Genomic DNA, 23,885 nt, shown 5'->3' on the forward strand with positions numbered 1-23,885 from the left:
TATTATAACGAATGGCAAATCGAACCAAATAATTAAGAAAGTATCTCGACAGAATACTCGTGTAACTGGTTATTTATGCAAGTACGAATTTCAAAAAGCTGAACGCTATATCTTTCAACCACACAATTTGAAACACACTAGTAATGAGGGCGGTGTAGATATCAAATACATGTTATGAAGCTCGTCGTAAACATTAAAAATAAAAATAATAAAATAAAATTCCCCAACATCTCCTTATTTGATAGATTGCTCGTAGCAAGAATTCTAATCTGAAGTTGGAGCTACCCATTTCTCCTAGTTTTATAGGGTCGATAACTTCTTGATGGTAAGCATACCAAATGGCTCAGGAAGGCAAGGAAGACTCTGCGCTGATAGTTTCTGTGACACAAAATGCATTGTCGGACGCAACCCAGGACGCGTCTGTATACAAGCCAATGCTATACTCATTACAAGCACCACTGCCTTTGCCAATTCATTGGTTGGAGGCTCTAGTCTTTGATCTAACACATCTTTCAAAAGCAACTTTGCATTTTCGTTCATTGACGTTGATGATTCTGATAATTGGGACTCTAACATATCCCTGGGGTGCCTTCCCATCATGACTTCTAGTGCCACCACTCCGAAGCTATAAACATCACACTTATCCGTCACCTGCATAATATATGCAAGCTCTGCGTATAAAGAGAAGAAAAATTGTCAACTCTACAAAAGATAGTACAAAATTGTGCAACATTAAAATTTTACATTACCTGGCGCCATGTATCCTAGTGAACCAACAATGTTGGTCCAATTGGATGAATCAATACTCAACAGTCTTGCTGTTCCAAAATCTGAGAGTCGAGGCTCGAAATCCTGCTCAAGCAATACATTATTAACAGTTACATCACGATGAACAATTGGTGGTGAGCAGTCATGGTGCAAGTAAGAAAGTGCATGAGCAAGTCCTTCCATAATTTTTACCCTTGTTGGCCACCCAAGTTCAGTAACCCCTTCCACCCCATACAATGCTTTTCCAAGGCTGCCTCTCTGTAAGTATTCGTAAAGCAAGAATATGCAACCCCTCCTTGAAGAGAAGCCGTATAGCCTTATGATGTTGCGATGTCGGATAGTTGTCAAAGTTCGGATTTCATTCTCAAAACTTCGGAGATTAATTGCTGGAATGTCATTAGAGTCATTCGTGTTAAGCCTCTTCACTGCAACAACTTGACCTGATTCGAGCTCTGCCTTGTATACTCTTCCAAATCCGCCTCTCCCAATGCAGTGTTTGTCATGAAAGTCGTCTATGGCCTTGACAACTTCCCGAAATGTGAATTTCACTTCTTCTTGCAATATCATTGACTCATAATCCTCAAAGTTTTGAGAAGTTTTGATTACCTGAGGCCGGATTTTGGACCTCTTGTGAAACGTAAGAAAGAAAGCAATGGCAATTGCAATCGTTGCGAAACCCAATAAGGAAAAAAGGAAAACAGATACTATATTCTTTTTAGCACTTTTGGAATTTGTACTGGAGGATTTACTTTCAGTTAGTCCCTCATGACTCCGCAAGCCAAGGTTACCAACAAAAGCACTTTTTGGCGCATTATTGAAAATGCCACTAGTTGGGAGTGGCCCTGTCAATTTGTTATAAGAAAAGTCATAGCTACTTAGAGTAAACATGTGATCTAATGCTGATGGGATTTCGCCTGAGAGATTATTGTGTGAGGCATTGAAATACTGTAATCTTGTGAGCATGCGCAATTCTGATGGTATTGCACCCGATAGTGAATTGCTGCTGAGATCCAAGTCGAACAAACCTGTTAAGCCTGCGGTGAGAAACAGATGAATTGGTATTACCCTTGTCAAATTTTTATTAGACAATGAAAGATGCTTCAGGTCCAACATACCTGAAACCAATAGGATCACTCCTGTCAAGTTGTTAGCAGACAAATCGAGGCGCCTAAGTTGAGATAAATTGCCTAGACTCTGAGGAATCGCTCCTGTCAAGTGGTTATGCTTCAAATAGAGTCCCAGAAGCCAAGTCAATTTGCCTAGACTCTGAGGAATCTCTCCTGTCAAGTGGTTACCGGACAAATCGAGTAACTGAAGCTGAGTCAATTTGCCTAGACTATGAGGAATCTCTCCTGTCAAGTGGTTATCGAACAAATAGAGTACATTAAGCTTAGATAAATTGCCTAGACTCTGAGGAATCTCTCCGCTGAATTCGTTGGAATAAAGCCATAGATACTGCAATTGTGTCAACAGCCCAATTTCTGCTGAAATGGTTTCGCTAAAGTTATTTTGTTGAAGGTTCAAAGAGACTAATTCCGTCCAGTTGGAGACCAGAGAAGGAAGGATATGACCAACAAATCGATTATTATGTAAATCCAATTGAACGAGGCTTTTCAGATTGGACAAGGACAGAGGCAGTTCCCCGTTGAGGTTATTGGAAGACAGGGACAAGTGGGTGAGGTTTGTACAAAGACCAAGCTCAGAAGGGATAGAAGAGTTTAAGGAGTTGGCTGAAAGATCAAGGTACTGGAGCTCCCTGAGTTTGCCTGTAGAGAGTGGAATTTTCCCTTCCAGAACATTCGAACTCAGGTCAATATATTGAAGACCAGAAATCAAACCTATTCTGTCCGGAATTGGGCCAGAGAATTGGTTGTTGCCCAAGTCCAAAGTTGTGAGCCTGGAGAGATTTCCAATGGCAGATGGTATAGGCCCTCGGAAATAGTTGCCACTCAGGTTCAAGTGGGTGAGATTCGGAAATAGAGAAAAATCGAAGAGAGCGAGTGTTCCAGTAATTTGCATATTGGAGAGGTCTATTTTGGAGACACTGTTGGTTTTGGTGCAGGCAATGGCAGTCCAGTTGCAGAGGGTGTTGAGGTTGGTGAGGGACCATGAATTGAGTGGCGAAGGTGGCCATGATGATGAAGACAAGTCGTCCTTCCATTTGATGAGTGATTCTGCTTGTTTTCGTGGAGATATTGATGTCGTTTTGAACAGTGGCAATGCGAACAGCAGCAGGAGAATATAATGAAATGTCATGGTTTTGAGTTGCATGATGATCAACTCGGTTCACTTTACTAGATGTTCTTATCTTTTTGTTTGTCGTGTTCAATCATCATAGCATGTGCTGCACTCTACTAGATGTTCTTATCTTTTTGTTTTTTTGTTTGTCGTGTTTGCTTGAGACACGTTTTCATGCCTTAAACCCACACGCTATTAGACTTAGACTCTGCTAAAATGACCTGATGTCACCAATCATTTTGCGTGCCATATCCTTTAGCCGTCCACCTAAGAATTTTAAAAAAATAAGACGTCTTTGAACTTTGTTCAGTCTGCGCAAAAATGTTAGATTTTAACAAACAAAAGATTTAATAATACAGTCCACGTACAAACAGTAGAACTTTTGTCTCTACATAAAAAAATAAAAAAAATAATAAAATTGAAAAAGCAACCTAGGCATGGGAAAAAATCAAAGTTAATTGAAGCACCTAAAGTTTCCGCTTGATTGTCAAGAAAGCAACCTAGGCAAGGAAAAAAAAAAATATGAAATATTAAAATACATGCAATTAATTTACACATCAACAAGTTTATACTATTAAAAAAAAAAGTCTAAAGTATGGTTACATAGGTTTTTTTTGGTGGAAAATAATCTGATTTTATACCAGCTAGAGAGGACTTTTTTCAGTGATTTAATAATCTCTTATTTAAATCAGAGCATTCTAATATTGTAAATGTAAGTATTGAGATTTTATGTTATAGCTAAACAATCAAACTAAAAACCAAGTTAACACCCATAGAATTATCCCCTGCATTCTCAAGAGGACCTAATTCACTTATTAATTCTACCTAACATGTATAACACTTAACACTTCATCTATAGCTTAAAATAATAGAACAATAATGAAAATGGTAGAAATCATACCTTAATTTTGAAATCCTGAACAAATACAAATTAGAAGACAGGACATTAAAGTAACTGGTAGATTGAAGACTGATCAAGTTGAGAGTGGAGCTTGATCTGCTCACTTCACAAAAAGTCATAGAAAGTACCTACTCTTAAAACACTCGGGTTAGTCTATGAACAATGAGTAGGTAAGGAAAACACTGGACTATTTTCCAACCGAATAGATATTTATGAAAGAAAAAATGAGAATCAGGATGCCTATTCTAATATCCTAAGCAGTAATTTTGGAATTTTCCCACAACCTACACTAAAAGTAGGATAGCCAAGGAAAACAATAAGCAACAATTATCTTTGTTAACAAAGAAAAAGGAAAACATGGAACTTTTCTCCATGTTCCATAAATCTGGAAAAGAATGCAGGTGCATCTGTTTGAAGATCACATGGCAACACAAAAGAATTACTGAAAACATAAGATTCATGAGATAGCTCAATGCATGGCAACGACATAAAAACAGATTTCGGGAAACAATTGTCTAGTTAAAGAACAATCTCATTAACAACTCAGTGTGAAATGTGCACAAAGACGAAAACATTATTTACATAAAGTGATTAGGGATCTCCATCACTTGTGCTAGCAACAAAGGCCAGGGTCAATGAGATAATCAACAACCTTCCTACACTTCAAATGAATAAGTTAAAAGAAGAATGCTTAGGAAATCATTTATTAATAAATTAACAAAGAAAGACAAAACTACTACCTTTCTTGGGTGTCATAGGCGGAAAATCCTTTTTCCTTCCATAACTATGGCTCTAGAATAATCTGAAGCTGCAATACAGAAATGAATATCATACTTAGATGCCAATGTAGGACAGGTTGCAAAGGTATGAGTTACGCTTGTCAAGTTAAAACAATAAATTGATTATACAAAAAATCCATTTAAAAAAAAAAAACCTAAAAACAACAAACCATTCACTAATTTTTCATACGAAATAGAACGAAGCTATATAATATACCTTTTCAAAGTGAGTATTGTGAAAAATACAACATAGCTTGAGACGATGGTAATTCACGTGTTTGGAAAAGTCTACCTGTGTGGTGGTGGAATGTGGGAGAAGGTGGGCAACACTATTGCTTCAGCCTGGACAAAAGAAGGCAGGGAAGCATTGATAAAGCAGATGCTCGGAGAACAACTCAAGGATGAAAAGACCGACGCTCAACCAATCTAATTGTAGTCCTGATCGTCACACAAATAAACCCTTAATCCAGCAAGAATTTATATATTACAACTCAATTAAATACACGACTTTATTAAAAAAAAAAAATTAGTAAATAAAACACCAGCACAGTCAAAACTAAATAACTTGGGCAATCACTAAAATTAAAAGCTTCATAAACGATAAGGAAGGGAGACGGGTACAGACCATGAAAAAATTTGAAATTCCAGAAGATCTAAATGTAAATTCAAAGAAATCATTCAAACCAACTCTGTATAATTCGCATAAATTATTCAATAATTCAAGAAATTGAAATTGCTCACCTTGAATAAAAAGGCCCATAATCTTAAAACCACCGTCTCTGAAACCAAACAAATTGCTTCATCATTCACCCATACCCTCAGTCTTATAAATTCGAATAAAAACCCAATGAATAAAAATGGCTACTAACCAAAGCATCCTTTGATCAAATTAAAAAATTCAAATAAAATTAAACACCAAAATCTGCAAGAATTTTCAGCAAAACATAGAACACTTCTCTTTTAACACCTTCACCAACACTCTCAACAATGTTGTAAAAAATAGTCTCTTTACATTCCTAGTTTGAAATAATTCAGAATTGCAAGAAAGGAAAAACAATTAAGACTGAAAAGCAATAAGAAAATTTAAAAAGAAACGATTTGATAAACTTTGGGAAGTAGTAAAATTACTACGCATATTATCTCTCAAAACTATCTCCAAACCAAGAAAACATGCCCAACAACCGTAGTGATTTGAAAACAAATTGCATGATGTGATTCCTGAAATTGGTCCAATAATATTTCTTCAGGGCTCTTCATGAAAACATATATATTATATACCAAAACATCACAAAAGCTTAAAATGCCCTCTTTTATTGAATCGAAAGAAAAAGAGAAATCATCTTGGCCAAACTGAAAAGAAAAAAAAGATTAATTAAGGAAACATCCTGTCATACAAAGTAATGTGTAAAACCTGAGAGGTCCTTAGTCTTCGACGCCAATGTTGTGGCTGTCTCTGTTGAGTACAGGCTTGCCCCCAAGAACCCTCTCCCAGCTGCCTACGACGATTCTTGGGCTGTTATCAAATGGGTGGCTTCCCATTTTGATGGAACGCGAAACGGTGATGAAGAAGAAGATGATGATTGGCTAAGTGGCTATGCGGATTTGCAGCGCGTGTTCTTCGCTAGAGACAGCACCGGAGCTAATATAGTGCACCACATGGGAATGAGAGTAGGCTCTGAGGGGCTGGTTGGTGTTAAACTGATTGGGGTTGTGTTGGTCGACCCATATTTATGGGGGGAAGAGCCAATTGGGGGGGGGGGGGGGGAGATAACTGCCCCTGCAACTAAAGGAGAGTTTATTGCTGCATTGTGGCGTTTTACCTACCCGTCTACTAATGCATCTGATGATCCACTTTTCAACCCTGAAAAAGGATCCAAAATTTAGGGAATTGGGGTGTGGGAAAGTGCTGGTTTTGTTGCTGAGTTAGATGTGTTGAAAGACGGGATGATACTATGGGAAGGCCTTGAGAGAGAGTGGATGGAATGGAGTTGTGGAGGTGATAGAAGCAAAGGGGAGGACCATGTTTACCATCTGTCCGAACCTGCCTGTGAGAATGTTGTGGCCATGCAGAAAAAGATAGTCTTGTTCTTGAACTAGTGTTTGCGGGTTTTTCCGTTGTTGTAATCCGTTTTATGACTTATACTACAACCTACTAAATTCCTATATTTTATGAGCTTTATGTATCTTTTCTTGAACAATATTTCTCTTAATCTCGATTAATTTTTTGGTTACCATTAAAAGATTATTCATGCAAAAATTTACAAAAGGTAGAAACCGTTTAGTTATCTAATTGTGGCATGACAATTAAATAAACGAAGATAGATCTATCAAAACTATACATACAACTTTGTGTTCTAATATTAAATTTGAACATATGAAATTTGATGTAAATTGTAACATTCATTGATTATTTACAAAATGGTGTGAATGATCCTTATAAGGTGGACGCAATGAGAATACAAAATCATAAATCCTACAAATGAACAGTGTTTTGGGGTGGATTTCATTTTATTTACAAAATTGCCACCAACCCTTTGGTGCCATTCGGATTGGAAATTTCTATTTATTAACGATGATTGCTCCTTTGTCCCGTCCGTTTCCATTCCCTTTTCTTTCCCTCTTTTTCTCTCCCGACTCTCTCCAACTCCCACTGCCCTTCTCTCACGCCCGCTCACCATCTCACTCCGGGCAATACATGCATGAACTCGATGAGAAGGCACCATCTCTTATCTGCAAAGCGAAGAAGAACTCAGCAGATTGTATGTCACTCCTCCCCAATATTTTCTGTATGGTTTTCTTCAATTACTTGTTTTGGGGTTGTTTCTTTCCCGAGAATAAGAAGGAAACAGGAAAAACATAATATTGGACAGTTAATTATTTATCTTGGAGTGTTATATTTATTCAAGGCATCCAAGGGGAATTAGGTACTTAATTGATTGATTACCTTATTGAATTTCTCTGATTTTTCTGAAAGAATTTTTTTTTTTCTTCCTGGGGTTTGGATGTTTTCTTGACTTTTACCACTTTGGTCGTGGCTTCCACTCAATTTTTAATTTAATTTAATTTAACTTTTTTGGGTATTATAGCAAATTATGTATATAGATTAGCGTTATAGTTTGGTCCTTTTTATGCAGTAGATTGTAGAAAAATGACCAAAAGCTGCTTCAAGCAAGCACATGAGTTTGGTAGGTTTTGGTGTTCATATGCTGAATTTGTTTATGCTTTGTGTATAGTCTATTCAATGTATATCAGTTTCAGAATTTATACTTGTGATGTTTATAAGTCTACGGGGTCAGTTGCATAATTGTGCGGCATCTTTTATATGCAGAGAAGAGGCGCTGAGTCTCACTCCGGCATTCGGCCCTCCGTCCTCTCATAATCTCTCGCACCCTCTCTCTAATTTCAGAACAATATGAAGCAGCTTGAGCTCTTTTTGCATTGAATCAATGTCAGTCATCTAGAGGTGATTTTTCTTTGCCTTTTTGTTGGGTTAGTGGATTATTAGCTTAATTTGGGTAGTGAAGGTTCCGTTTTGGCTTAATTTTGATTTTCAACTCTAATAAAATATTGGGTTTTAGGGATTTCTTCTTAGTGATCTCTTCATATTCGATTGGTGATTTAGCGTGTGGATTGTCTACTTCCTTGATGAAAACTCTCACCGTTGGGACTAATTTAGGTTTCTCATATTTTCTTGCACCATTTGTGAGGGATTTAATTTTCCTTCTCTGGGTTTTCTTATACTCAAGGTTCGATTTACATTCTGGAACTCATGATTCAATTGGAAACCACGATGACAGATCAACGTGTGTTGGATATTCAGAAAAAACAAGTAAGCTCTTATTTACCGTTCCGCTTCCATTGACATTGGATTCTGATTTACCTTCTAAATGCAGATTTTGAACTTTACTCAAGTTGTAGTTTTGTCTTTTCAAATTTCAACAGATATTAGGAAAAACATAAAACCAATTGTTTGTTAGGAAATATATCTAGCATGGATATGAGTAATGTTTTTTCAGTTTCAATTTCCATTAAATGAAAGATTTTATGCATAATATTTCATAAAGTTTGGAATTGCTAACTGCAGTATATGATCGTTATGGCATGTATAGTGGAAACCAGTGAACTTATAGGCTTAACGGGCTTACAATAAGTTCAAAGAGAATGATCAGAATGAAGGTTCGTATTAGATCCGATGTGCTTCCTCTTTCTATACATTTTGGTTCAAATTAGGGTTTTAGGTCGAAACCTGAAACAAAAAGAGAATAAAATTTCCAGGATCTTCAGATTTTGTGTTTGGATGAGAAGAAAAGATGAGAAATTTTTTAAGAAAAGTTGGTTGTGGTGAAATTTCATTCTTTAAAATCCATCAGATTATGCTTAAATTGTTAAATACAGTTGTTATTGTTAGCTAATTCATGTTTTTAGTCTTAAATTAAATTTATTGTTTCCCTTGCTTGATTATTCTTGCAGCTACTGATCTGGAAGTTTCAATAACAGCGTCGCTGGCCAGCAGGTGAATACTAAGCAAATTTTATCTAGCATTGAACCATTTCTTAAGATCTGATTCAGTTTTATTTAAGGAATTTACATTGAACCATTTCTTATCGTAATTCATGGGCTGCTAGCGCAAATATAGTGCAATCTAATGTTTTGATGCATACTTGATTCGGTCTCAAATGCAATATGTTGTAATTCTTTCTAATTTCATTTTTTACCTATCTTTGTGTGGATCAGGCGGTACTTGAAACAGTTGCGAGAGTAAAGTCAAAGAAAAATTAGACGAAAGAAGAAAAGTACATGCTTCTAACTTAAATTCAGTACAGTTTTTCATATATTCTTTGTCCTTGGAATCTAGCCATTATGGCCTGTTCTCACCAACTATGTTGTAGTATAAATAGGTCGTTTCAACTACATGATGTTTTCAATCTGGATAATGATAATAGAGGAGAAGATACACCAACACTGATTGATCGTAATGTAAGATTGCTTCATGGAAAATATAATTGCTCCAGTTATTTATCTCAACAGTCCTAAATGTAACTTTGTTATTAATATTTTTAGGACAATGTCTTCATAATATCAAATTTTAAATCAAAATATCCAGTACTGCAAATAGACTTGAGGTAAACTTACAGGCTTATTACAGTTTCGTTAAGTTCATTGGTCTTCTCTTAACAAAAAATGCTGATTTTGAACTCATCTACTGGTTTCATTGTAGATTAATATCAGATTTGGTGGTCGTTATTGTATCTGCAACCTGTGGTGGCATTGTCTTTGCTTGCGCTGGACAACCGATATGATACATACATTCATAAGTACATATGCGTGTACATATATTTCCAAACTTAATGAACTTATAGAGAAACCTTAATGCTATTATCTTACTTAATGTTCATATTCTGCTTCCTTCATACCAAAACTTGACATGTTAGTAGTGAATATTTGCTAGCTGGATCCATTATGGACCTTGGAGGTTTCAACTTCGTCGGTGAAAAGGTTCAGGTATGTTTTACCCTGCACTTTTATTATCCAAGAAGAAAATTTTCAAATCCAAAAGTGTGCTTATATATATATATTCAGGGTATGGTTGCTTCCTCCTCCAAAACCAAAAGTGTACTTATATATATAAGCAACAGGAAGAATTGCTCAGATACCGGTAAGTGAGGCTTTTTTAGGTCGTATTATAAATGCACTGGCTAAACCAATTGATGGTTGGGGTGAATTGCCGCATATGAAATTGAGCACAATTTTGCATAGCCCACTTGTTTCTCGAGAAGAGATGGGAAACATGCTCAATTTTCATGCCTTTGATGTTTTGGTTCTTTCTGAACCTAGCATTAGTGTATCCAAAGCTTTGGACGTTGTCAAGACTTTGGGCTTTTCTGGTAGCTTCATAGTTGATGCAGTGGGTTTTTCTGGGGGTTTTTACACTACTAATTTTGTTAGTACTAGGGAAATAGTTGATTTTTCTACGTGTGTGTGTGTGTGTGTGTGTGTGTGGGTTCGATTACAAAATTCTGTAGATTGAAAATGATACCTTATGTTGTCATTTACTTGGTACAAGATGTCTTATTTTGAAAATGAAAGGTGCGCTGTACTTGGAACAAAACTCTTCAGACTGTTGGGGTGTGCCTATGGGTGCTAACTTGGACCAATGATTTTTGAACGTGCAAGTCATCAAGAGAAAATCCAGAATGTAAGCTCAGCTCAAGAGCGTTTATATTTTTGCAAGTCCATTGTTCTTTTGCTAATGTCAGTTATTTGTCTCTCAAAGGGAAAGATACCTGACATATGACGTTTCTTTCAATCGTTTTGCCTTTTTTGTTTACTGGGAAACTTATGAAATCAGGAGGAAGGTTATGTTCTTCTGTGTCTCTAGTCTACGGCAAGCGAATTGGGATCGGTCTCGAAGAGCTCTGCATGTTTACCGTTTCCAAGGTATGGTGTTCATCGATCACAACTTTTAATTTATTTCTCTTTTTTTTTTTTTATAGTTTTGGGTTTGTAAAAACCCTCGATTGAATCGGGTGCTGGTATGGTCCCTTACAGGAGAAAAAAGTTTTATTGTTTTCCTTAAAATTTTAGGTTTTGTTATTTTTTTTTTTTTTCACGAAGGAACTTAGGTGGTAGCTGTATTACTAATTAACTATAGAAGTTATATATTCTCATGAGTATGGTGTGGATGCAGGTTTGCTATGTTGCTTTTTTGGGATGAAATTACTTTAAATACAGAGGGAAAATTGATTGATATTGGGTTGTATGCAGAAATCTGAACACTTTGTTGCTGAAGGCTCTACACGAAGTATGCAGACTGTTGGGAGATTTGGACATTATATTCTCTATTATTACCTTTTTTCTTTTCTTGGAATTACATTATAATCGAATTAGATGTGGTGAGCCATACACGAATCATTCAAAATTTCTGCACTTTTTTGTTTTTATATATGCCGTTTGGCTATAAAATTCGTGATTACATGCCCAGATAAAATTTCACATCGAGATTTCAAACATTGTACTGCATTATGGATAAGAACAAAAATTGACCTTCTAAAACATATGTAAAGTTATAGTTTCCAGATACAAACTGTCCAGGTAAATAAAATCTTTTACTGTCAAGTCTTAGTAATTCTAGTATAACTAATTAATGTCTTTTTCTGGGTTCGTCTGCCATGTGTGTTATGATTTGTTCTAGCTAATGGACTATCTAAAAATGTTATGGTTTTCATAGCGGTATTTACGTAGTCTTTCTCTCTCAACTGGGTTTTCTCTGTCGTTGGCCCAATTCATTCTGCTGCGGATTGTTCCTTCACTTTCGTTGAGGTAAAAGCTCAAATCTGTGTATTTTTGTGTTCGACAAGTTGGTAGGGCAAATTGTATGCGTTACTTCTTTTAATTCGATTCCTTATAAAATAGGTTAATTGTATGCGTTACTTCTTTTAGCACTAAATCTTTTGTTAAATTTCATTTTTGTTTAGTTTTTGACTTTACTTTGGGAGGACTTTTAATTAAGCATGCACCTTTGGTGTAATACAATTATATTCTTGAGGTTTGGATTTTTTACTCTTACTTTTTTGCCCATTATGATCTAACGAAAGACGTGGCATAGAACCGAGCGCAATGACGTTCTAGGCTTCATACAGCTGACCCCACTTAGTGGGAAAAGGCTTTGTTGTTGTTGTAATTTTATGCTCATTATATGTTTGAGTATCTATCTTTTGGCTTATTATCAATGAAAAATTATTATATGAGGATTTTGACTATTGACTTATTAATGGTATATTTATCAAGGTTAGTTTAAGAGAGAATAAAAGATTTGTTTTCACAGATGAAATGAATCAAATGTCCCAGGCTCTACAGTTCAATTCTCTCGGTATGCACTATGGACATTATTCAAGAAATTGATGGTTGTTTTAGCATAGTGAGATTGCTGTTGTACGGTTGAAAGATTATGCTTTTAGTTTTCTCTTTCATCAGTTCAATGCTAGAAATACGGATATGCATTTTCTTGATTTGAATTTGTTTTAGCATAGTGAGATTTCCGTTGTACGGTTAAAGGATTATGCTTTTAGTTTTCTCTTTGAACAGTTAAATGCTAGAAATACGGATTTTCTTTTTCTTGACTTGAATTTGGGTTTTTTTTTTTCTTTCTCAATTCTACCACGGAGATAAGTATAAAAGTTCTAGGAAGAGATTGAAATTGATGAAATGCTCACTGAGGCTGGTAAGGAACTAAAATTGGAAATTATGAAGCGACATCTTTTATTTGACTTTGATCTGAGTGTTAAGTCATTGGATGGAAATTTTGTTGCAGTTATCTTGACACTATGTGCTGTGAGTATCTTGACACGCTATAATAGGTCTTCTTTTTGGCAAGTTTGTGTTTCTTATTTGTATTCATAATTTTGTAATCATTTACATTTGCTTTTGCATGATATCTCATAAATTGGATGTGAATATATTTATTGTATTTTAACCTTTTTAGCCAAGCAAATGATTGATTGACAACTTAAAGTTGATTTCTTTTTCTTTATGTCTACATATTACAGGGGCAACGAGGATGGGGGTTGAAATCGAATGCTTGCATGGGACAGATTCCAAGATTATTCAGTAAGTCACTGATTAAGTCAGATTAAACTGCCTTCATTTCTTTTTGTGTCCATGGTCTAATTTTACTTGGATGATTTAATTCTATGGGATGATTTCTACTGGGTTTTTTTCCCCTTTGTATTTTAAATACATTTACGGTTGAAAGAGTCAGTGATGGAATTCTGGGCGCCGAAGAGAAGAAGCCTGGTATTGTTTCTTCTTTCTTTTTGAGTGAGCATCTCTTTCTTTTCTTCTAATTTTGCTTCTTTCTTTTTGTTGTCGAATGTTTCAAAATTTCAACTCACAAGTTCGTGTGCATTGTTGAGGAGTGTATTTTGCCATTACTAGACCATTGTTCTGTCTTTTCAGTAATTGTTTTTTTTTTTTTTTTTTTTTTCGTATTATTTTTAGCCAAGCAAATGATTTCATTGAACAACAGATGCATCGATTACATGCTGCAAGTGTACGATGGCAAAGGCATTACGGTGCCTTCAAATGATCGCTTTTCTTTTTTGGTATTTGACGGATTACATTAAATTTTATTGTTGTTTATTTGATGAAGTTCTCGATTAAGAGCAGCTGCACTTGCATTTTTGTTCAGGATTAGCAACTGTAATAGTACAGTGTGGCAGATTCTCTTATTTACGTCTGAGTGTGAATGGTTTATTGTATCATATAGGAAAGATGAAAAGAAAATATGAGATGATATTGAAGAAAGCCTTGCAAAGTGTATGCCTGCTTAATTCAGATACCACAACTTCGGTTATTGTTTAGGTGAGGTGTTCTGTTTGTGTGAAAATCTTTTGAGTCTCGAATATTTTAAGCATTGTGTCAACAACTTGAGATGGTTGTAAAGCAGTGCATGGAGTGTTGATGCCTTTTACTTTACATGCGTATTTGTTTCATTCGAACTAAACTTGCAGTGTACATATTTATGCCAAAGATAAGTCAAGACCTTTGGAGCCTGATACTATCTGTTAGAATTTCTGTTACAAAATTAGGGAGGGATTCTGTCCATTTATGCTTCTATTTAGTAATATTGGGGTGGTAAAGATTTCTAGGGTGTTTCTGGGTTGTTTTCGAAGTGCATTCATTTCTTGCAGGACGACATTAAGAGGCGTTTTTTTAGTCGCACATTATGGCAGCACTTCGTTTTGATTTGTAAACAAATTATATGCTTTATCTTTGTCTTGGGTTATAGTATGACATTTGGCAATTGAATTTGTAAGACTGTTTAGCAATTTTTTCACAAGCTTGCTAATCCTGCCAGATGCTCAAGTATTGTGTCTTCTACTTTTGTGTTTTTCATGCAGAGAGTGGGCTGATTACTTGAAATTATGAGTACAATAATTACTTGAAACTATGAGTACAATATTGAGGACACAATACGATCTGCAAATGAATGTTTCTTATAGCATGCATATCCATGTATAGCAAGCAAAGTATCTCTTAATTGGTTCTTGCGTACTGTACCGTCATTTCAGTTACTTTGTGTAGAAATTATTCATGTATGTTCTGACTAATACATTCAATCCCCACAGCAAAGTGCGGGCATATTTTCTAGTGGTCCCTAACTACAACTATGTAAATCATTGGTAGAGAGATAATTACAATCACAATATGAATTACGACAAATAGGAAAATCAAACCAAAAAAGAAAGTATCTCGACAGAACATTTGTGTGTAACTGGTTATTTATGCAAGTACGAATTCCACAGTGCCAAACACAATTTGCAACACTCGTAATCAGGGTGGTGCAGATATCAATTACATGTTTATGAAGTTTGTTGTAAACATTAAGAAAAAATTAAAAAAAATAAACTCCACAACTTGTCCTTTTTTGATAGACTGCTCGTAGCAAGAATTCAAGTTGGAGCTGCATGTTCTCTATTTTCTTCTAGTTTTGAAGGGCCGATAGCTTGTTGATGGTAAGCATACCAATTGGCTCAGGAAGGCAAGGAAGACTCTGAGCTGATACATTCTGTGACACAAAATGCATTGTTGGACGCAACCCAGGACGTGTCCGTATACAAGCCAATGCTATACTCATTACAAGCACCACTGCCTTTGCCAATTCATTGGTTGGAGGCTCTAGTCGTTGATCTAACACATCTTTCAAAAGCAAGTCTACATTTCCTTTCATTGATGTTGATGATTTTGATAGTTGGGACTCTAGCATATCCCCAGGGTGCCTTCCCATCATGACTTCTAGTGCCACCACTCCAAAACTATAAACATCACACTTGTCCGTCACCTTCATAATATATGCAAGCTCTGCGTATAAAGAGAACAAAATATGTCAATTCTACAAAAGATAGTACAAAGTTGCACAACATTAAAATTTTTACATTACCTGGGGCCATGTATCCTAGCGAACCAACAATGTTGGTCCAGTTGGATGAATCAATACTCAACAATCTTGCTGTTCCAAAATCTGAGAGTCGGGGTTCGAAATCCTGCTCGAGCAATACATTATTGACAGTTACATCACGATGCACAATTGGTGGTGAGCAGTCATGGTGTAGGTAAGAAAGTGCACGAGCAAGTCCTTGCACAATTTTTACCCTTGTTGGCCAACCGAGCTCAGTAACCCCTTCTACCCCATACAATGCTTTTCCGAGGCTGCCTCTCTCTAAGTATTCATAAAGCAAGAATATGCAACCCTTCCTTGTAGAGAAGCCATATAACCTTATGATGTTTCGATGCCGGATGGTTGTCAAAGTACGGATTTCATTTTGAAAACTTTGAAGATTGATTGCTGGAACGTCATTAGAGTCGTCCGTGTTAAGCCTCTTAACAGCAACAACTTGGCCTGATTGGAGCTCTGCCTTGTAAACCTTTCCAAAACCTCCTTGGCCAATGCAGTATTTCTCATGAAAGTCATCTACAGCCTTCACAACTTCTGCAAACGTAAATTTTACTTCCTCTTGCAATATCATTGCTTCAAAACTCTTGAAGTTTTGAGAAGTTTTGATTACCTGAGGCCGGATCGTGGACCTCTTGCGAAACATAAGAAAGAAAAAAATGGCAATTGCAACAGTTGCGAAACCGCAAAAGGAATAAAGGATAATGGATACTTTATTCTTGTTAGCCTTTTTGGAATGTGTACTGGAAGACTTACATTCAGTTCGTCCATCTGCATGACTCCACAAGCCATAGTTACCAACAAAAGCACTTGTTGGCGCCTTTTCGAAAATGCCACAGGTTGGTAATGGCCCTGTTAAGTTGTTATACGAAAAGTCATAACTACTTAGAGTTAACATGTTAGCTAATGCTGATGGGATTTCGCCTGAGAGATGATTGCGTGAGGCATTGAAAACCTCTAATCTTGTGAGCATGGGCAAATTTGATGGTATTGCACCCGATAGTGAATTGTTGCTGAGATCCATGTAGACCAAACCTGTTAAGCCTACAGCGAGAAACAGATGAGTTGGTACTACCCCTGTCAAATTGTTGTTAGCCAATGGAAGATGCTTGAGGTCCAACATACCTTTACTCAATGGGATCACTCCTGTCAAGTTGTTAGCGGACAAATCGAGGAACTGAAGCTGATATGAATTGCTTAGACTCTGAGTAATCTCTCCTGCCATGTGGTTATAGGACAAATCGAGTTCCTGAAGCTGAGTCAATTTGCCTAGACTCTGAGGAATCTTTCCTGTCAAGTGGTTCCTGCTCAGATTGAGTGTGGATAACGAGATTAGATCTCCCATTTCATTTGGCAACTCTCCACCGAATTCATTGTTATGAAGGTACAAAGAAACCAATTTCATCCAATTGGAGACCAGAGAAGGAAGGATTTGACCAATAAATAGATTATTAGCTAAATGCAATTCAACGAGGTTTTTCAGATTGGATAAGGACAGAGGCAGTTCCCCATTGAGTTTATTGTAAGACAGGGACAAGTAGGTGAGGTTTGTGCAAAGACCAAGCTCTGATGGGATTTCGCTTGAGAGATTATTGCGTGAGGCATTGAAATACTGTAATCTTGTGAGCATGCACAATTCTGATGGTATTGCACCTGATAGTGAATTGCTGTTGAGTTCCAAGATGACCAAACCTGTTAAGCCTACGGTGAGATACAGATGAGTTGGTATTACCCCTATCAAATTGTTATTAGATTATGAAAAATGCTTCAGGTCCAACATACCTGAACTCAATGGGATCGCTCCTGTCAAGTTGTTAGTGGACAAACTGAGGAGCTGAAGCTGAGATAAATTGCCTAGACTTAGAGGAATCTCTCCAATCAAGTGGTTATCGGACAAATAAAGTTCCTGAAGCTGAGTCAATTTGCCTAGACTCTGAGGAATCTCTCCTGTCAAGTGGTTATCGGACAAATAGAGTAGCTGAAGCTGAGTCAATTTGCCTAGACTCTGAGGAATCTCTCCTGTCAAGTGGTTATCGGACAAATAGAGTAGCTGAAGCTGAGTCAATTTGCCTAGACTCTGAGGAATCTCTCCTGTCAAGTGGTTACCGGACAAATCGAGTAACTGAAGCTGAGTCAATTTGCCTAGACTATGAGGAATCTCTCCTGTCAAGTGGTTATCGAACAAATAGAGTACATTAAGCTTAGATAAATTGCCTAGACTCTGAGGAATCTCTCCGCTGAATTCGTTGGAATAAAGGCTTAGATACTGCAATTGTGTCAACAGCCCAATTTCTGCTGAAATGGTTGCGCTGAAGCTATTGTTTTTAAGTTTGGACAAGAACAAAGGCAGTTCGCCATTGAGTTTATTGGAAGATAGGGACAAGTAGGAGAGGTTTGTACAAAGACCAAGCTCAGAAGGGATAGAAGAGTTTAAGGAGTTGGTTGAAAGATCAAGGTATTGGAGCTCCCTGAGTTGGCCTATAGAGGGTGGAATTTTCCCTTCCAGAAGATTCCAACTCAGGTCAATATGTTGAAGACCAGAAATCAAACCTATATTGTCCGGAATTGGGCCAGAGAATCCGCTATAATTGCCGTCCAAAGCGTTGTTGCTCAAGTCCAAAGTTGTGAGCCTGGAGAGATTTCCAATGGCAGATGGTATAGGCCCTCGGAAATAGTTGCCACTCAGGTTGAAGTGGGTGAGATTTGGAAATAGGGAAAAGTCGAAAAGAGCCAGTGTTCCGTTAATTTCCATGCCGGAGAGCTGTATTTCGGAGACCGTTCTGGTTTTGGTGCAGACCATGGCAGTCCAGTTGCAGAGGCTGTTGAGGTTGGTGAGGGACCATGAATGGAGTAGCGAAGGTGGCGATGATGATGATGGAGAAAAGCCAGCCTTCCATTTGATGAGCGATTCTGCTTGTTTTCGTGGAGATATTGATGTCGTTTTGATCAATGGCAATGCGAACAGCAGCAGGAGAATATAATGAAATGTCATGGTTTTGAGTTGCATGATGATCTGTTATTTTTTCGTGGAGTTTATGATCTGTTATGGTCCAAGGCACAAATAAATCGGAGCTAATAACAACTTTGGAGGTGCATGCAGAGTTTATGATCCTTTCTTGACGCTTGGAATTTCGCAAATGACCATAAAAGGACGCGTGCCTTTAATCTTCTGCTGCCTCTGACTTCCAATAAGCTCAATGGATTGCCGCTGCCGGGCCCGCCGAAAGCTTCATTGGGTCGGCCGTTCCGAGAAGCTACCCGAAAGTACAAGTTTTTCTGAATTTCCTTTGTTTTTTTTGTCGCAAGGTTTTTCTGTTTTTCATTTACTTTTTATTATATGCATATGTTTGTGGTTCCTGAATTTTGAATTTCCATGGGCATTTGGCAAATTTGTCCATTTCATTAGCCAATTGGCTAATTTTGTCGGGCCTGAAGATGTTTACAAATTTGTCCATTTGAATTTCTAGTTAATTAATTTGATTAATTGTTACTTGGAAGCTATTGCAAGTGTTGTGGTGAAGACATGACCAACTCGGTTCACTTGCTGCTCTGCTGCTTGCTTTATTTGAAAATCACTCTTCAGAAAATTTGTTGTACTCTTCTAGATATTCTTTTCTTTTTAGATTACGCGTCATATTTTTCTTGATTATATGTGACACATTTCTATGCCTTAACCTACACGTTTGACGTTGACGCCTGATATTTATGCATCAACTCCACACTTGACCAAGACATCCTTCACGACAGTCCACGCATGCTGAGACTGGACTTTGTTCAGTCTGTGCACAAGGCTGGGGCCAGGGGACAGCTCTTGATTGAGTTGAAAAATCCTTTCCGAATTTCCAAGCGTAAGGAAAGGATTAGAAAATCTGTGCCTCCGAAATTTCAGAGAGTTTACACTAGGTTGCATGGACACTCCAAAACTTCGAAGTGTCGTTGTGTTTTTAGTCTTCCACTAGGTTGTATGGACATTCTAAAACCCGAAGTGTCGGACACGGTCAAGATACAGTAGTAGGGGCATTTTTTAGCTTCATTTGGTCGGCCGCTCCGAGGAGCTACCAGAAAGTACAGGTTTTTCCGAATTTCTTTTGTTATATGCATTATGCATATGTTTGTGGTTCTTGAATTTTGAATTTCCATGGGCATTTGGCAAATTTGTCCATTTCATAAGCCAATTGGCTAATTTTGTCGAGTCTGAAACTGTTTACAAATTTGTCCATTCGAATTTCTAGTTAATTAATTTGATTAATTGTTACTTGAAGGTATTGCAAGTGTTTTGGTGAAGACATGATCAACTCGGTTCACTTGCTGCTCTGCTGCTTGCTCTATTTGAAAATCACTTGTCAGAACATATGCTGTACTGTTCTAGATATTCTTTTCTTTTTCGATTATGTATTGTGTTTCTCGTGTTCCCGTGTGACACGTTTCCATACCTCAACCCACACGCTTGACGTTGGTGCCTGATATTTATTCGTCTACTCCACACTTGTCCAAGACATCCTTCACAGTCCACGCACTCTGGGACTGGTCTTTGTTCACATGGCTGGGGCCAGGGGACAGCTCTTGATTGAGTTGAAATATCCTTTCCGAATTTCCAAGCGTAAATAAAGGATTAGAAGATCTGTCCCCGGGAAATTTCTGAGAGTTTAGACTAGGTTGCACGGACACTTTGAAACTTCAAAGTGTTGTGTGTTTTTAATCTTCTGAAATTTCATGCAGTTTAGACTAGGTTGCACGGACACTTTAAAATCCGAAATGTCGGTGTGTCGGACACTCTGATACGCCACACGGATTGGACACGATTAAGAATTTTTCAAAAATAACACGTCTTTGAACTTTGTTCAATCTGCGCAAAAATGTTAGAAGATTTTAACAAACAAAAGATTTAATGAATACAGCCCATGTACAAACAATCGTAGAACTTTTGTCTCTACATAAAAAAATAAAAATAAAAATAAAAATAAATTCGAAAAAGCAACCTAGGCATGGGAAAAAATCAAAGTTCATTGAAGCACCAAAAGTTTCCATCCGGTACTCTTGATTGTCAAGAAAGCAACCTAGGCAAGGAAAAAAAATATGAAATATTAAAATACATGCAATTAATTTACACATCAACAAGTTTATACTATAAAAAAAAAGTATAAAGTATGGTTACATAGTCTTTTTTTGGTGGAAAATAATATGGTTTTATACCAGCTAGAGAGGACTTTTTTCAATGATTTAATAGTCTCTTGTTTAGATCAGTGCATTCTAATATTGTCAATGTAAGTATTGAGATTTTATGTTATAGCTAAACAATCAAACTAAAAACCAAGTTAAAAACCATAGAAGTATCCCCTGCATTCTCAAGAGGACCTAATTCACTTATTAATTCTACCTAACATGCATAACACTTAACACTTCATCTGTAGCTTAAAATAATAGAACAATAATGAAAATGGTAGAAATCAGACCTTAATTTTGAAATCCTGAACAAATACAAATTAGAAGACATGACATTAAAGTAACTGGTAGATTGAAGACTAATCAAGTTGAGAGTGGAGCTTCATCTGCTCGCTTCACAAAAAGTCATAGAAAGTACCGACTCTTAAAACACTCGGGTTAGTCTATGAACAATGAGTAGGTAAGGAAAACACTGGACTATTTTCCAATCGAATAGATATTTATGAAAGAAAAAATGAGAATCAGGATGCCTATTCTAATATCCTAATCAGTAATTTGGGAATTTTCCCACAACCTACACTAAAAGTAGGATAGCCAAGGAAAACAATAAGCAACAATTATCCTTGTTAACAAAGAAAAAGGAAAACCTGGAACTTTTCTCCATGTTCCATAAATCTGGAAAAAATGCAGGTGCATCTGTTTGAAGATCACATGGCAACACAAAAGAATTGCTGAAAACATAAGATTCATGAGATAGCTCAATGCATGGCAACGACATAAAAACAGATTTCGGAAAACAATTGTCTAGTTAAAGAACAATCTCATTAACAACTCAATGTGAAATGTGCACAAAGACGAAGACATTATTTACATAAAGTGATTAGGGATCTCCATCACTTGTGCTAGCAACAAAGGCCAGGGTCAATGAGATAATCAACAACCTTCCTACACTTCAAATGAATAAGTTAAAAGAAGAATGCTTAGGAAATCATTATTAATAAATTAACAAAGAAAGACAAGACTACTACCTTTCTTGGATGTCATAGGCGGAAAATCCTTTTTCCTTCCATAACTATGGCTCTAGAATAATCTGAAGCTGCAATACAGAAATGAATATCATACTTAGATGCCAATGTAGGACAGGTTGCAAAGGTATGAGTTACGCTTGTCAAGTTAAAACAATAAATTGATCATACAAAAAATCCATTTAAAAAAAAAAAACCTAAAAACAACAAACCATTCACTAATTTTTCATACGAAATAGAACGAAGCTATAGAATATACCTTTTCGAAGTGAGTATTGTGAAAAACACAACATAGCTTGAGACGATGGTAATTCACGTGTTTGTTAAAGTCTACCTGCGTGGTGGTGGAATGTGGGAGAAGGTGGGCAACACAATTGCTTCAGCCTGGACAAAAGAAGGCAGGGAAGCACTGATAAAGCAGATGCTCGGAGAACAACTCAAGGATGAAAAGACTGACGCGCAACCAATCGAATTGTAGTCCTGTGATCGTCACACAAATAAACCCTTAATCCAGCAAGAATTTATATATTACAACTCAATTAAATACACGACTTTATTAAAAAAAATAAATTAGAAAATAAAACACCAGCACAGTCAAAACTAAATAACTTGGGCAATCACTAAAATTAAAAGCTTCATAAACGATAAAGAAGGGAGACGGCTACAGACCATGAAAAAATTTGGAAATACTGAAATTAAAACCCAAATTCCAGAAGGTCTAAATGTAAATTCACAGAAATCATTCAAACCAACTCCGTATAATTCACATAAATTATTCAATAATTCAAGAAATTGAAATTGCTCACCTTGAATAAAAAGGCCCATAATCTTAGAACCACCGTCTCCGAAACCAAACAAATTGCTTCATCATTCACCTATACCCTCAATGTTATAAATTCGAATAAAAACCCAATGAATAAAAGTGGCTACTAACCAAAGCATCCTTTGATCAAATTAAAAAATTCAAATAAAATTAAACACCAAAATCTGCAAGAATTTTCAGCAAAACAAAGAACACTTCTCTTTTAACACCTTCACCAACACTCTCAACAATGTTGTAAAAAAACAACCGTAGTGATTTGAAAACAAATTGCATGATGTGATTCCTGAAATTGGTCCTATAATATTTCTTCAGGGCCCTTCATGAAAACATATATACCAAAACATCACAAAAGCTAAAATGCCCTCTTTTATTGAATCGAAAGAAAAAGAGAAATCATCTTGGCCCAACTGAAAAGAAAAAAAAGATTAATTAAAGAAACATACTGTATACAAAGTAATGTCTAAAACCTGAAAGGTGAGCACAAAAACATACCAAAATAGCTCAGCAGCTTATTAAGAGCATGGGTAAGAACAACATTACAGAAAAGGGCACGTCTTTTGGTGCATTGAAGGGGAGTAAAAAAGATAGACACAACGAAACAAAAGATTTGAAACCAACGAATCAAAAATTAATAAAACTTCATACAGAGTAACAGTTAAAGAATTTGGAAGACCCCAAATACAAATCATTTAGAGATGCACTAACACCACAATTCATGATCATTATCCAGAATCTCCAAAGTAAACATACGTTCAAATATACACCTCTCTATTTTTCATCTCTCTCCCTGTTATTTGGTATTGTGATAAGGTTTATGATAAGCAATGATTTTACCAAAATTTAATAATAAAAAACATCACTACTTAAACACAAACATGTTGATCCTACCATCAGAGAAGGAGTCGATCTCTACCTTTGATATGTTCATCCTACCATTCCCCTGCATACTTGATTCCTTTTAAGGCCACATGTTGGGAAAAAAATAAACACAAAAATATAACACTACTTAAACAAAAAGAGATTTCTCAGTTAGAGACAGCTTCAGTTTCATGTAATTTATTTTGTTAACAATGCAATATTGGAACTTGCATTTGGTTCAAAGAAGTAAGGTAAATTGATAAAACAAAAGGAAACTAAAACTAGAATCTATACCGATTGGTTTAAAAGCAGCAATCAGTATGGCAATGAAAAATTCATACTGAAACCTTGTGAAATTATCATGATATGTGTTCACTTC

The 23,885-nt window shown here is 36.5% G+C and overlaps 3 protein-coding genes, 1 long non-coding RNA gene and 1 pseudogene across 56 annotated transcripts; 2 read left to right on the forward strand and 3 right to left on the reverse strand.

The window, feature by feature from the left end:
- Positions 1 to 88: 88 nt before the first annotated feature.
- LOC137724766 (uncharacterized) lies at positions 89 to 6,239 on the reverse strand. Of its 2 annotated transcripts, XM_088694290.1 has the most exons (7): positions 6,098 to 6,239; positions 5,428 to 5,465; positions 4,979 to 5,124; positions 1,884 to 4,715; positions 961 to 1,802; positions 750 to 852; positions 89 to 671 (listed from the first exon to the last, which is right to left on the reverse strand). In XM_088694290.1, exons 4-7 carry the CDS (start codon positions 3,037 to 3,039, stop codon positions 301 to 303), a joined length of 2,472 nt encoding a protein of 823 aa, XP_088550416.1. In that variant the 5' UTR covers positions 3,040 to 4,715; positions 4,979 to 5,124; positions 5,428 to 5,465; positions 6,098 to 6,239; the 3' UTR covers positions 89 to 300. The 2 variants fall into 2 exon arrangements, with proteins under 2 accessions (XP_088550416.1, XP_088550415.1); XM_088694289.1 differs by having other exon boundaries at positions 750 to 1,802.
- Positions 6,088 to 6,852, forward strand: LOC137724767 (putative carboxylesterase 12 pseudogene; annotated as a pseudogene).
- Positions 6,853 to 7,271: 419 nt separating this feature from the next.
- Positions 7,272 to 20,263, forward strand: LOC137726736 (uncharacterized). 50 transcript variants are annotated; one of them, XM_088694301.1, is made up of 20 exons: positions 7,272 to 7,445; positions 7,824 to 7,871; positions 8,015 to 8,149; positions 8,433 to 8,515; positions 8,771 to 8,862; positions 9,157 to 9,199; positions 9,421 to 9,479; positions 9,576 to 9,663; positions 9,748 to 9,809; positions 9,905 to 10,013; positions 10,122 to 10,188; positions 10,267 to 10,342; positions 10,804 to 10,882; positions 11,036 to 11,124; positions 11,452 to 12,556; positions 13,233 to 13,293; positions 13,439 to 13,503; positions 13,684 to 13,787; positions 13,952 to 14,046; positions 14,586 to 14,843. In XM_088694301.1, the coding sequence occupies exons 15-19, from the start codon at positions 12,517 to 12,519 to the stop codon at positions 13,958 to 13,960; spliced, it is 279 nt and encodes a 92-aa protein (XP_088550427.1). In that variant the 5' UTR covers positions 7,272 to 7,445; positions 7,824 to 7,871; positions 8,015 to 8,149; positions 8,433 to 8,515; positions 8,771 to 8,862; positions 9,157 to 9,199; positions 9,421 to 9,479; positions 9,576 to 9,663; positions 9,748 to 9,809; positions 9,905 to 10,013; positions 10,122 to 10,188; positions 10,267 to 10,342; positions 10,804 to 10,882; positions 11,036 to 11,124; positions 11,452 to 12,516; the 3' UTR covers positions 13,961 to 14,046; positions 14,586 to 14,843. The 50 variants fall into 50 exon arrangements, 14 of the variants coding, with proteins under 14 accessions (XP_088550427.1, XP_088550431.1, XP_088550426.1 ...); XM_088694305.1 differs by having other exon boundaries at positions 9,585 to 9,663; positions 9,905 to 10,001; positions 13,439 to 13,479; XM_088694300.1 differs by lacking the exon at positions 7,824 to 7,871 and having other exon boundaries at positions 9,905 to 10,001; positions 10,751 to 10,882.
- Positions 13,645 to 18,785, reverse strand: LOC137724494 (uncharacterized). Of its 2 annotated transcripts, none has more exons than XM_088694288.1 (4): positions 17,420 to 18,785; positions 16,763 to 17,329; positions 15,626 to 16,681; positions 13,645 to 15,546 (listed from the first exon to the last, which is right to left on the reverse strand). In XM_088694288.1, the coding sequence occupies exons 1-4, from the start codon at positions 18,642 to 18,644 to the stop codon at positions 15,170 to 15,172; spliced, it is 3,225 nt and encodes a 1,074-aa protein (XP_088550414.1). In that variant the 5' UTR covers positions 18,645 to 18,785; the 3' UTR covers positions 13,645 to 15,169. The 2 variants fall into 2 exon arrangements, with proteins under 2 accessions (XP_088550414.1, XP_088550413.1); XM_088694287.1 differs by having other exon boundaries at positions 16,763 to 17,338.
- Positions 20,264 to 21,603: 1,340 nt separating the features above from the next.
- LOC148696770 (uncharacterized) lies at positions 21,604 to 23,157 on the reverse strand. Of its 2 annotated transcripts, XR_015962611.1 has the most exons (3): positions 22,632 to 23,157; positions 22,085 to 22,305; positions 21,604 to 21,896 (listed from the first exon to the last, which is right to left on the reverse strand). It is a non-coding gene; the product is annotated as an uncharacterized LOC148696770 (long non-coding RNA). The 2 variants fall into 2 exon arrangements; XR_015962610.1 differs by lacking the exon at positions 22,632 to 23,157 and having other exon boundaries at positions 22,085 to 22,385.
- Between the last annotated feature and the right edge of the window lie 728 nt (positions 23,158 to 23,885).

Source organism: Pyrus communis, chromosome 5 (genome assembly GCF_041283825.1).
Source record: "Pyrus communis isolate YQ-2024b chromosome 5, ASM4128382v1, whole genome shotgun sequence".
Taxonomy (NCBI): Eukaryota; Viridiplantae; Streptophyta; class Magnoliopsida; order Rosales; family Rosaceae; genus Pyrus; species Pyrus communis.

What these genes read in the sequence shown, in the direction of transcription:
- LOC137724766 (XM_088694289.1), bottom strand. Translation starts at nt 3,039, where the DNA reads ATGCAACTCAAAACCATGACATTTCATTATATTCTCCTGCTGCTGTTC. An exon ending in AGTGATCCTATTGGTTTCAG is followed by an intron (nt 1,803 to 1,883) that starts GTATGTTGGACC and finishes TTCTCACCGCAG; the next exon opens with GCTTAACAGGTTTGTTCGAC. An exon ending in ACTAGGATACATGGCGCCAG is followed by an intron (nt 672 to 749) that starts GTAATGTAAAAT and finishes CTTTATACGCAG; the next exon opens with AGCTTGCATATATTATGCAG.
- LOC137726736 (XM_088694292.1), top strand. An exon ending in ACAGATTCCAAGATTATTCA is followed by an intron (nt 13,294 to 13,438) that starts GTAAGTCACTGA and finishes TACGGTTGAAAG; the next exon opens with AGTCAGTGATGGAATTCTGG. An exon ending in TGTTTCTTCTTTCTTTTTGA is followed by an intron (nt 13,504 to 13,683) that starts GTGAGCATCTCT and finishes TATTATTTTTAG; the next exon opens with CCAAGCAAATGATTTCATTG.
- LOC137724494 (XM_088694287.1), bottom strand. Translation starts at nt 18,644, where the DNA reads ATGCAACTCAAAACCATGACATTTCATTATATTCTCCTGCTGCTGTTC. An exon ending in AGCGATCCCATTGAGTTCAG is followed by an intron (nt 17,339 to 17,419) that starts GTATGTTGGACC and finishes ATCTCACCGTAG; the next exon opens with GCTTAACAGGTTTGGTCATC. An exon ending in GCTAGGATACATGGCCCCAG is followed by an intron (nt 15,547 to 15,625) that starts GTAATGTAAAAA and finishes CTTTATACGCAG; the next exon opens with AGCTTGCATATATTATGAAG.